The sequence below is a fragment of the Asterias amurensis genome, chromosome 2, assembly GCF_032118995.1.
Source record: "Asterias amurensis chromosome 2, ASM3211899v1".
NCBI classification, from domain to species: Eukaryota; Metazoa; Echinodermata; class Asteroidea; order Forcipulatida; family Asteriidae; genus Asterias; species Asterias amurensis.
This window is the reverse complement of record NC_092649.1, coordinates 19,421,561-19,434,803: the sequence shown is the minus strand read 5'-3', so window position 1 is coordinate 19,434,803 and position 13,243 is coordinate 19,421,561. Positions and strand designations below refer to the sequence as shown.

Here is a 13,243-nt window from a genome sequence, read left to right as displayed (position 1 = left end):
TTTCAGATGCTTGATTTTGAGACCTCAAGTTCTTAATCTGAGGTCTCGAAATCAAATTTTTTGAAAATTACCTCTTTCTCGAAAACTACACTAATTCAGAGGGAGCCATTTCTCACAATGTTTTATAACTCGTTACCGAGTAAGGTTTCATGCTAATACTTATTTTGAGTAATTAACAATAGTGTCCACTGTAGCTGAATTGAAAAGATGTTAAGATTGTAGTCAAAAACGTAATAGACTAGCTCTGTATTTTAAAGGCACTGGACACGTTAACTACTCAAAATAATAATTTGTTAGCTTAAAGGCAGTGGACACTATTGGTAATTACAATAGTTATAAGCATAAAACCTTTCTTGGGGACGAGTAATGGGGAGAGGTTGATGGTATAAAACATTGTGAGAAACGGCTCCCTCTGAAGTGCCATAGTTTTACAGAAAGAAGTAATTTTCCACGAATTTGATTTCGAGACCTCAGATTTAGAACTTGAGGTCTCGAAATCAACCATCTAAACGCACACAACTTCGTGAGACAAGGGTGTTTTTTTCTTTCATTATTATCTCGCAACTTTGATGACCGATTGAGCTCAAATTTTCACAGGTGTGTTATTTTATGCATATGTTGAGATACACCAACTGTGAAGGCTAGTCTTTGACAATTACCAATAGTGTCCACTGTCTTTAAAAACTTTGCTTGGTAACGAACAATGGAAAGCTGTTGGTAACAGCTCCCTCTCAAGTAACGTAGTTTTTTAGCAAGAGGTAATTGCTCACTCAAATATTTTAAAGATGTCACTGGGCCTGAAGCACACGAATTTGTGCAGCAGGGGTGTTTTTTCTTTCATTACTAAAGGTGTCCAGTGTCTTTAACGCTGTGTGTTTGTACTTGGGAAGGGGGTTGTTGCTTCATAAGCAAGCAAACAAAATGAGACAACAATCTGTACACTATTGGTAACATACTCAAAATAATTAAATAATTAAAATTAGTTTTGAAAAAAACGCTTCACCAAAACAATTTTTTGTGTAGAGATGTGCGCACGCGATTGCCTTTTTTCTCGAAGCATTACACAGGATGCAGAAACCTTTGAAACCATTTCTGATAAACTAATTTCGCCAACAGTTTTGAAAACATAAATTTGACAGTTTTATTATTTTTATCTTTTTCTTTGCACAATGTTGTTGGAAAACCTGCATCTGCACGGGGTGACCTTTAAGTTTTGACGTAAATCAAGCACCATTTTATAAAAGTAGCATGGGGAAACAATTGGATGTGCAGATTTGTACGCGCGGTGCGCGAGTTGGCCAATCACCCCTTCCCCGTGAGACATGCTAATTACGTTCGCACATGCGCACGTTGACAAACGCCATTATTGGTCTTTTGTTATGTTTTTGTGTGTGTATCAGACAACATTAACTAATGCTACCTTTCAATGTACGAAAGGAAACCAGACTAATTCTGCCCCAGATTTCGGTTTGGTTCATAGTGTTAGGAACATCGTTGCACCCATGCTCTTTGAGGAACCGGGCATATTTTGCCAGCCTTGTTGATTTCACATGTTCGAAGATGCATATAGTAAGAACAGCAGCACATGGTTCAGAATTTCTCTGCCATTTTAATTTTGAGGACAAATTAATTGTAACTCCTTGTTTGCTTTCTAGAAAGGAGTTTAGAAAGCTTGTGGCAAGGCACGGTGAAAGGCTAGCCCTGCCCTGGCGGCCTTACACTTTCGTATATACTACAGTAATATTTTCTGATTTTTTTATTTGAACTGAACCCTTTATTCAACTTCTAAAAACAAATCAATATTTATCACTTTTCTTTCAGAGATCATACTGTGAGATGATAAGAATCGCTTCAGCATCATCGAAGGTAAACATGTTTCTTTATTTGATAGATTGAATCTGTCAGATAATTCTATTCAGCAAGGGGTTGGTTTGAGGGTTGTTGTTTTTGTTGTTGTTGTTGTCGTTGTTGTTGTTGGTGGTGATGTTTCAATGAGAATTGACAGTGTTCAAAAATAAAATATCTAAAATAATCTTTAAAGGCACCGGACACTACTTGGTATTTCCAAAGTAACTGTCGGCATAAAAACTTACTTGGTAACGAGCATGGAGAGCTGTTGATAGCATAACACGTTGTGAGAAACGGCTCCCTCTGAGGTGTCGTAGTTTTGGAGACAGATGTAAATTCTCAATCAAATATTAACAGACCTCGGGCCTGAGCCCGTTAGAGCATCTGAAAGCACACACACTATTGTTCAACAAGGGTGTTTTTCTGTCATTTCTCTCTTGCAACTTCAATGTCCAATTGAGTCGAAATGTTCAGAGTTTTTATATGCACAATGTTATGGGATAGTACACATGAGAATACCGGTCTTTTACCAATGGTGTCCAGGGCCTTTAAAGCATGTTCCAACAATCGCGGTTATTACCAGCCCCATGGAGGCCCAGTTTGACCACTCTTTAGCCCCTTTCACACGAGAGCAATTTAGCAAGGGTAAATTGTAACGTGGTTGTAAAAAGTTACAAAATGTACCTATCGTGTGAAAGGACAACATTGTTTCCACTGTCCAAGTTCTCTTGCAAAATCTTGTCAAACATTGCTGCATTTTACACCCATGTTTAAATTGAGCAAGGGACCCCAGTTAAACTGCTGTGGTGTGAATATCACTTTCTTATGTTGAATGATAAAGTAACAACATTTCCCTGAACTTGAACCAGTGTGAAGAAAAGTTCAGGTTTGCGCAACGACACATTATTCGGTTTTGTCTTCACCCAGCGGTACTATCTATTTCATACTATTATTCTCTGGTGACATTATCAATTAAATTGCTTTTCATCCTTCTTCAAGGGGCGAACCCGGGGGTAGAAGCATATATACCTTTCAGGTGAAGAAGAAAAAAGAACTAGCCGTCAATTCGTCCTAAAGGATGAAGAAGGTTTTTTTTTTTTTTTACTCTTACACACTGTGGCAGTGTCTCGCCCACCACTGAAGAACAGCCTCATAACAGAGCTTTTATAATCGCCGATATCCAATTCCACTAATCGTGAGAAGATCTCACGACAATACACGTCCCCGATGCCGTGCACTGGCGTAAAATGACGCATCCAGATGCGTTGCCATGGCGACGTTTGCGCCAGCGACTGGGCTGATGCGACGAGGCAGGGAAGCCGAGCTACAAAGTGACAATGCCGAAGCACAGAGTCGCTTACGTACGAGAAGTTATCAGTAATAAAAGGTTTCCCGTTTTTTTTTTTATCCGAGAAAAATTACTTTCTAGAGCTCTTTTTGCCCGCAGCCAACAAAGTTCACACTTAGTGCGGACACCGGTTTCCCCTCGCTTCATTTACCATTCTTAAAATTCTCAGAACAATTTCATTTTCCTCTTGTATAGGATGTGATTTTTGCAAGGTCTTGAATGTAGTTTTTTGTTAGTTGTTGTTTCTCTTGTAAGCAATGACCTTTACATCTGTCACAAAGGATATGAACATGTTTTTTTTAATTTATTTTAAATTTTTTATAAAGCTGTATGGTTTAAAGATCAACATGGTAGCTTTTTGCTACGTAAAACGTGAATGCCTGTCTATCTTGGAGCTTGGCCCGGAACTTATTGCATGTAAATTGCTTCGAGAATGTGTCAATGGTCGTCATGTTTTAATGGGTTTTGGTTATGAGTGGGTGTCAACGAGGCAGCTTAAAGGCAGTGGACACTATTGGTAATTACTCAAAATATTTATTAGCATAACACCTTACTTGGTAACGAGTAATGGGGAGAGGTTGGCAGTATAAAAGATTGTGAGAAACGGCTCCATCTGAAGTGCCATAGTTTTCCAGAAAGAAGTAATTTTCCATGAATTTGATTTCGAGACCTCAGATTTAGAACTTGAGGTCTCGAAATCAACCATCTAAACGCACACAACTTCGTGTGACAAGGGTGTTTTATCTTTCATTATTATCTCGCAAGTTCGATGACTGATTGAGCACAAATTTTCACAGGTTTGTTATTTTATGTATATGTTATTAGATACACCAACTGTGAAGGCTAGTCTTTGACAATTACCAATAGTGTCCACTGCCTTTAAATCTGTTGATGTTTAAGTTTGTCAAGAATGTACATGTACGAGGATTGTAAATGTCATCCGCTTAACATTATGACATGCTAATTTAACTTGAGTGGAATATAAATAAAGAAACCAACCAACCAACGAATTATTTCTAATCGGGGGAGGGGGTAGGGGTAATTAAAACGTGAATGCCTGTCCATCTTGGAGCTTGGCCCGGAACTTATTGCATGTAAATTGCTTCGAAATGTGTCAATGGTCGTCATGTTTTAATGGTTTTTGGTTATGAGTGGGTGTCAACGAGGCAGCTTAAAGGCAGTGGACACTATTGGTTATTACTCAAAATAATTATTAACATAAAACCTTACTTGGTGACGAGTAATGGGGAGAGGTTGATAGTATAAAACATTGTGAGCATTGGCTCCCTCTGAAGTGACATAGTTTTCGAGAAAGAAGTAATTTTCCACGAATTTGATTTCGAGACCTCAGATTTAGAATTTGAGGTCTCGAAATCACCCATCTAAACGCACACAACTTCGTGTGAAGGGTGTTTTTCTTTCATTATTATCTCGCAACTTCGACGCCCAATTAAGCTCAAATTTTTACAGGTTTGTTATTTTACGCATATGTTGAGATACGCCAACTGTGAAGACTAGTCTTTGATAATTACCATTAGTGTCCAGTGTCTTTAAAGGCACTGGACACCTGTAGACCAGTATTCTCAATTGGTGTATCCCAAACGAAGCATACTAATACAAATCTGTGAAAATTCAGACTCATTGGTCATTGAAGTTGCAGAGAATAATGAAAGAAAAACACCCATGTTACACAACTCTGTGTGCTGTCAGATATTGTAAGAGGCTTCAGCTGATAAAAAGAGTGAGAAATTACCTCTTTCTCAAAAACTACACAATGTTTTATACTGTACCAACAGCGCTCCATTGCTCGTTACCAAGTATTTTTTTATAGTAATTACCAATAGTGTCTAGCGCCTTTAATGGTTTTGGTGGTGAGTGGGTGAAGTCACGTTAATACAGACAGCATAATACTGATCTGTGATTTACTGTTTGGAGTGATGATAATGACGTTAATGTAGATGGGAAGTAAATTCCCTCTGAGAAAAAAAAATATGATAAAATAATTGAGACAAACTCAGCTATCAGTTCAATCAAGAAGAATCATTGCGGGGAGTAGTTTCGAGAGAGTCTTGGATAAATTTTTGTTTTAATATAAAATGGTTTTCCAAAAAAAGAGATATCGTCCAATGATTTGGAGGGAAAGCTAACTTACTAATAATGATATTAGGCTTCGATGTGCTCATTGCTTTAAAGTCTGGATCAAAGTGAAAATGTAACTAAGAACAGATCATGTAATTAGTGTAATTACAAAGTTTCCTGGATTCAAAGTTGATCCATTCTGAAGTTATGAAAAAAAAATGAAACAAAAAACTTATGTGCTATATTCTGAACGGTTTTATGAATTTATAATTAGTGAGACTACAATTCGTTGCAACAGCCAGCAGGAACAACAACAAGAACAACAACATCAACCATTACCACAACACCAACAACCACTTCAAAATCTCCCACACTCCTTTTCCTAAACACCACCAAAGGTTATGGCCACAGGCGGCCTTTTAGGTTGCATCTCATGAACTCTGGAATTCACTCATGAGAAAGCTCCTCTCTAGAACAGTTTAAAGGCATGCAGTGGACACTATTGGTAAAAATAATTATTGTCATAAAACCTTTCTTGGTTACGAGTAATGGAGAGAGCTAGGTCGATAGTATAAAACATTGTGAGAAACAGCTCCCTCTGAAGTGACGTAGTTTTCGAGAAGTAATTTTCCACGAATTTGATTTCAAAACCTCAGATTTAGAATTTGAGGTCTCGAAATCAAGCATCTGAAAGCACACAACTTCGTATGACCATGGTGCGACAAGGGTGTTTTATTCTTTCATTAATATCTTGCAACTACGCCGATGGAGCTTAAATTTTCACAGATTTGTTATTTTATGCATAATGTTGAGATACACCAACTGTGAAGACTAGTCTTTGACAATTATCAAGTGTCCAGTGTCTTTAAAGGAACACATTGCCTTGGATCGGTCGAGTTGGTCTTTGAAAAGCGTTTGTAACCGTTTTTTATAAAATGTATATGTGTAGAAAGATGTTGCAAAAGTAGTATACAATGATCCACACAAACATGCCTCAAAATTGCGTGGTTTTCCTTTTACCTCGTCGACTAACACGTCGGCCATTTATGGGGGTCAAAATTTTGACTCCCATAAATGGCCGACCGTGTTAGTTCGCTCAGTAGAAGGAAAACCACGCAATTTCGAGGCAAACGTGTGTGGATCATTGTATTCTACTTTTAAAACATCTTTCCAACCATATGCATTATATAAAAAACGGTTACAAACGCTTTTGTTTTGACCAACTCGTCCGATCCAAGGCAACGTGTTCCTTTAAGTCTATTTTGAAGACGTATCTTTTTGTGAAATAACTTGTTTTTTTTTCTTCATTGTACTCATGTTGTAGATCTTTCGGTATTTTCTGTAATTGAGTGGTTTTCACTCTGTGACTTCACTGTAATTTTCGCGCTGTATAATAAATTGTTGATTCGCAATCAAACCCCAGTGTACAAACACATTAACAGCACACCGCTCAAATACCCACTTAAAGGTGAGTCTTTACGTTTCATCGCGATTCTGATGCAACTTTAGAGTAATTTATTTTAATGAAACACGGAAATGGCATTAATTTTGGCCTAATTTCTTTCATCACTCTGACTAAAAGGACTATTAATTCGTCAAAACCTAGATTTTGATGAGTGAGATCTGACAGTAATTGCAAAACTAGGTGAGCAGAACAGCTGCTGAGCCAGTTTCAATTAAAACTGTCGGTGAGTGTGCCCTATTTTTTCTCCATTCCATAGTAAAAATTGCTTTGAAATTATTGTCTTCCGATTACCTTGAGGCAAAATAGTTTGAATGATGACGAAATTAAATGTCCAATATGTAACTAATATTATGTATAAGGATAGCTTGCTGCATTTTCTGCTGCGGGGATAGCAAGGGGAATTATTGAACAGTAGGTGGGAATAGCGCCCTCTTTTGTTTGATTTAGGTAAGTGTCAACATGACCTTTAAAAATGGCACGCTGACATGCGCTGCTTGGGTTGCTGCAGCACTGGTCAGCACTGAACTGAAGACAAATCGTAGAGACCACTGATTTCTAGTGAAACTGCTTCCAATTGAAGGTAACTTCTTGTTCTAAATTGTCTGTAGTTAAAGAGATGGTATCTATTGTTAATATGATTTGAAAACAGCAACAAACTGTTTGTTAAAATCTTCAAAACACCATCAACATCTCAAACTAAGAGGGGTCGATTCGGTTTTTCAGTCCCAGACTTGTGACTGCGTGTTCCTCAAATTTTAAACTTCAAAACTTCTTCATTGTCTTTTCTACAAAAAAAGGCAGTGTGATGTTTTAAGCTTTGCCAACTAATTAATTAGATTCAGATACCCTCTTGCTCATGCTTCCTTGATTAGTTTTATTTAAAAGTCAGTTACAAACGAGGAAGGAGGAAGGCCTATTTATTTTTTTAGTATTTAAAAACATAGTCATAGGCCTAACAAACTATGTCGCTGTCAGCTATGTTAGTGGGACCTATTGGTACCATACTTGTCGTCAACTCGCTATCAACACAAATGGTATCGTCGACAACTCACTGTCATTTCACTGTCAACACTCCAAATAAACATTAGAGGCATAGAGAGCTGTACAATAAAAAAGGACAATTTTCAGCTAACCCTAGTCCCAACCCTAACTGCAAACCAAATTGACACTTTTCAGTACTAAAAATTTAGGGTTTTTCTGTTACTTTTTTTTCTAAGCCTTTCTGCATATAACTGGTGATGGATTAGTCTTGGCCCAGGACGTCAACGATTGATTTACAAGAAGCACTGTACATAAATAGTACACTTTCCACTACCTATCATTGGACAGACCCAGCAACTCATTACTTCTGTATTGTTCTATAAAAACGGCTCTAAATCAGTTATATTATATATTTTTGTCTCCCCAAACCTTACAGGCACATACGTTTGATTGAACTATTCAGATGATCCGAAATAATATGGAGGGAACATCTCAAGACGACCCAAGAAGCAAATTGGGAATGGATATTTTTCTCTCCCAGCATAAAGGTTTCCGCGGAGAGATTAAGACATACCCAGAAGACTTCCGCGTAACTGAAGTCGACTTGTGTGGGAAGTTAGTCAGACTACAGAGGGAAGAAGCTGATAAAAGTACCTTGACCCCAAGTGATAATCAGATTGGCCTCGGAGAGAGTGATGAAAGGAAACCTGGGGAGGAGGTGGACAAAGTTCTGAACCCAAGAACTGAAGAGTGCCCAAGTACTTCATCCACAGACGAACCTCTCATCTTTGATGAGTTGACAGACTTTAAGGAAATGGCATCCACCCTTGAAAAGGTTGTCGGGCAGGGAGCAATGGATGGTTTGGCGACTTTTTCAAAACAAGAATTTGATCGCAATGAGCAAGTCTGCCCTTCAATTACATCAACAACTTCAGAGGTTCATGAACATCAAGCTTTAAGTCCAAAAGTTTTCCAAGTAGAAAGTCCAACAACTTCGGAAGTTCATGATCACCAAGCTTTAAATTCAAAAGTCATCCCAGAAGAGAGTCATGGCGACGATTTTGCAGCAGGTTTTAATTTGGGTGAAATATCGGGAAAGGATGAGCGAACTTTTACTCACAAAGCTGTGCAGTGTCTCTACCCGCACTTGAAAACAGCTGCCACGAGGCAAGCTGGTAACATGTTCCACGATGTGCAAGTTTTCACCAACCCCATCTATTGGGAGTTTCAAAAACTTCTGTCCAACCCTCAAACTGAGAGAGTTGTCCGCTTCGCTTGTTCAAAGTTTTCAACTGCGACGGTTTCCGTTGGCTCATCACTCGATAAGAAACAGAGGACTTCACTTCATGGGTTGATCTCGAAACACTTTGGGAAGTTTCTGGAGAGTAAGACTTGTGAGAGAGCCGGGACGCAAGAGGTGGTTATTCGTTTCAGAGAGAGGTACAGTCAGAAGGGGCGGGGCAGAGGTGTGAAGAGGAAGGGAGGTCCAACGGAGGAGCCTGCTGCATCTGGTGATGTTTACACTGGTGAGATTTCCAAAAAAAGTTGATCATCTAATGTCTGTTAATTTAAAAGGATTTTATAGAGTTGGTAATAAGCCATTTGCGTGTTAGATTTGAGTATGGTCTGGTACAATGACATGCTTGATCACAAGTCACCACTGAAAGGGTCGATGTAACTTTTGTAGGACAAAAAACACAATGTCCACAGATTAACACTAAACTTACACAGTTTGAAGATAATGATTGTAGAAAGCTTCCCTGAAAATATTACGTGCTGAGGTGCTGTAGTTTTGGGGAAATGAGTAAAACAGTGTCATGAAAATAATTTTCATCTCATGAGACGCAAATTATTTTAATCATTTACAAACGTATTTTCATGACATTGTTTTACTCATTTCTCAAAAACTACAGCACCTCAGTAAGTAATATTTGAACGGAAGCTTTCCACTATCATTATCTTCAAACCCTGTAAGTTTAATGTAAATTGTAAATCTATGGACATTTTGAAATGGTACCCAAATCCTTTAAGTTTGAATTCCTCAGACTATAGAGATAGTTGCGATGTCACATGATTAGGGGCAAGCCTTTGCAGAGTTAAGAACACCCATTTACAATTCTGAATGGATGTGTTTGGCACAATGGGACCAGGGTGTGCTCATCTGGAGGTTTCTATGCAAAGGCTTGCCTGAACCATGTGACATAGCAACTGTGACTTAAGTCTGAGGAATTCAAATGTAAGCTGTATATTGTGACTTGAAGCAAGTCATTGTACCAGACATTATTCAAATCCAACTCGCAAATGGCTTTTTCGAACCCTCTGTTTCAAGCCTTATAGATATTTATAACCATAAAACTTGCTTGGTAGAGTTTTTGAGATAGTTATCAACTTGATGTATTTGGCTGAAATGTTTTCACAGGTTTTACGTTGAGGAAAGAAAACTTGGAAACTCTGGATGCTCTTCAGCAACTTGGACGAGTCTTGAAGGTCCAGGCGTCGGACTTTAGTTACGCTGGAATCAAAGATAAAAAGGCAGTCACACTCCAGTCAGTTGCCGTCAAGGGTGTCAACCAAAAAAGGTTTTGAAACTAAATAATAATTATAATAACATCTAGTTTTTACATAACTCATTTTACAATAACCGTGTCATAGCGCTTTACAGTAGTGCAATGGTCATTGGTCCAATAACAATCCTTTAATCTTTCTCAGAACTCTAGCGAGTTTACAGCCCTGGGCTGCTGTGGCGCTCAGAAGGCTTTGTCGAACACCTCTCTTTGTCATCAACCTCTCCCCTCACAGGTAGCCATTTATACCCCTGGGTAAAGAGAAGCAATTGTAGTAAAGCATCTTGCCCAAGGACACAACCACTGGACCATGATACCCTAGGGTTGCGCATCTACGGTGTATGTGTGCGTTCAATTAGCTTTGATGAGCTTCCCTGGGTCAACCCAGGTCCCCCCTCGATGTGTTCGTATAGCTTTGACATTCTCGGGGCTCACCCTGGTCAGCCCAAAGTAACCTGCTTGTGAAGCGGGTCACTTAAGGTTTTGATTGCCTGGTGAAAGCCCCTGTCTAAACTATGAGCTGAATGAGGATCAGCTCATTCATCCCATGGTATAGAAGGGCTATTTTGTTATTGACTAACGCTGCCTTTGAGGTCGGGGCACCGTACCAACGAAAAACAGCATGCTGCCATATTAGTCGATGATGTCATCGTCGGCCATAGGAAAACCATGCTGCCTAATAGTTGATTTTTTCGTAATGGTAGTTTTGGATTAACTGGAAATCGCTATATCCTGACTGGACTACCTACGATCCAGTCTCGCTTTTAACATTTTCGGGAAGAATATGAAATATTCTATCCATATATACTAATTGGGGACTGTTGGTGACATTCATAACATGAAAATTTGCCGTGTTTTTGTGACTTGTTTTCTTCCTTTTTGAAGCCATTTTTTACGTACAAAATTCTCTTTTTAAAATTAGAGTTGCAACAATTTTGTTCATACAAAACGACAGATATGCTCTTCATTTCTATGTACTTCTACATTATTTCTGTCAATACTTTTCAGATAAGGCCGAAAAAGACTGAATTTCAGAAGCCCTTTGGACTAATCAGTATTCAAACCGAGGTCACGCATGAAAAATCACGCCAACTCGTGCAGATAAATCACAAAGGAAACTGATTATATCGAGTGACCTGCGGATAGACTGTTAATTATTTTTTATTACCAAACATATACCCCCCTTTATATCAAGGATTTTTTTAAGGTTTAAAGGCACTTGACACCTTTGGTAATTGTCAAAGATCAGTATTCTCACTTGGTGTATCCCAACATACGAAAAAAACAAAAAACATGTGAACATTTGGACTCACTTAATCATCAAAGTTGAAAGTGAATAACGAAAGAAAAAAAACACCCTTGTTGCACAAGTTTGTGTGTTTTCGGAAGAATTCAGAAGTATTTTAATATTTGAGTAAGACAAATTATGTTACTTCAGAGGGAGCCGTTTCCCACAATGTTTTATACTATCAAAAGCTCTCTATTGCTCTTTACCAAGTACGTTTTTATGCTAACAATTGTTTTGAGTAATTACCATTGTAAACCGGGTGAATGTCCCAAAACTTAAAGGGAAGGTACACATTTGGTAATTACTCAAAACAAGTATTAACTTAAAAACTGATTTGGTAACGAGCATTGGAGAGCTGTTGATAGTATAAAACATTGTGAGAAACGATTCCCTCTGAAGTAACGTAGTTTTTGAGAAAAAAGTAATTTCTCACCAAAATATTAAAAGACTTCTAGCTAGAAGTCTTTTATTCCTATCTGAAAGCACACAAATTCGTCCAACAAGGGTGTTTTTTCTTTCATCATTTTCTCCCAACTCCGATGACCAATTGAGCTCAAATTTTCACAGGTTGTTATTTTATGCATATGTTGAGATACATCAAATAAGAAGACTGGTCTTTGACAATTACCAATACTGTACCTTTCCTTTAAACTAAATAATGCATTTGAACCTAATCCCTTCTATTTGAATTTCCTCTTGAAGGTTTCATCAGTTGATCTGTGCTGGGATAATTCGAGGGATTACAGTCGGTAATGTACAACCCCTCACTAAAGCCATTCACCCAGGAGATCTGACTGGCAATGTGTTTGATATACTAATCCGTGATGTTTCTTGCCACGACACGGAGCAGCACCAGCAGAAGGATGATGGAGCCCTCTTGTGGCAGGAATTAGCCAGTTGCTTTAAAGGTATCCAGGTACGAAGGGAAAAGATTTAAATTAGACCCTGTGCCAAATTTCTTAAAGCCTGTCAACTTGCTAAGCACAGAAAATATTGCTTAGCATAAACTGGTAACCAGCCAAAAGTCCATAAAGTTGACATTGTTGTGACTGGTGCCCCACCGGTCGGGAAGATCTGCAGACAGTTAATCAATATTTATGTGTTGTTCAGTCGGTACCCATATCTGTTGCTGTGCACAGATTCAAGTCATATTACTTTCCTAAAATAAGTTTTCTATCAACAGGGTCTACCAATAATGATGACCTTACCTTAAACATGCACATACTTTTTGTATTGTGTTTTATTACCTTGTATCGATAAGTTTTGAATATATGAATGGAAAAATAATATATAATAACAAACAAACAAACAAGCAAACAAACACCCCAACAAACACTCAAACAAATAACATTGCATAAATACATATATGAATGGAAATAAAATGAATAAACAAACAGGAAAACAAACGCACCCCCAACAAACAATGTTTGTGTGATGGATTAATGCAACCTGTTTGTTTCTCTTTTTATTCTATAGGAGGGAGGGTTTGTGAATTATTTTGGAGAGCAGAGGTTTGGACAGTCGTGTAATGGCGAGAGCCAATCGGCTGCAATCGGGCAAGCAATACTTGCAGGGACATATGTAAGTTTTGGAAAATGTTGCTTTTGTATTTTTCAGAATATATTTTTTTTAAGAATAGTCAAAATAGTTTTAATATTATTTTATAAATT

The 13,243-nt window shown here is 38.1% G+C and overlaps 1 protein-coding gene across 2 annotated transcripts in view; it reads left to right on the top strand.

Annotated features, from left to right (window-relative positions):
- LOC139952091 (pseudouridylate synthase PUS7L-like) overlaps positions 1 to 13,243 on the top strand; it is a 52,079-nt gene that overhangs the window by 35,390 nt on the left and 3,446 nt on the right. The window contains exons 4-8 of one of the 2 annotated variants that reach the window (XM_071951047.1): positions 1,822 to 1,866; positions 8,158 to 9,247; positions 10,141 to 10,300; positions 12,276 to 12,489; positions 13,050 to 13,154. In XM_071951047.1, coding sequence (XP_071807148.1) covers positions 8,185 to 9,247; positions 10,141 to 10,300; positions 12,276 to 12,489; positions 13,050 to 13,154 — 1,542 coding nt within the window. In that variant the 5' untranslated portion in view covers positions 1,822 to 1,866; positions 8,158 to 8,184. Of the gene's footprint in view, positions 1 to 1,821; positions 1,867 to 7,193; positions 7,321 to 8,157; positions 9,248 to 10,140; positions 10,301 to 12,275; positions 12,490 to 13,049; positions 13,155 to 13,243 lie in introns of those variants that run through there. The other variant, XM_071951055.1, reaches the window with a different exon arrangement.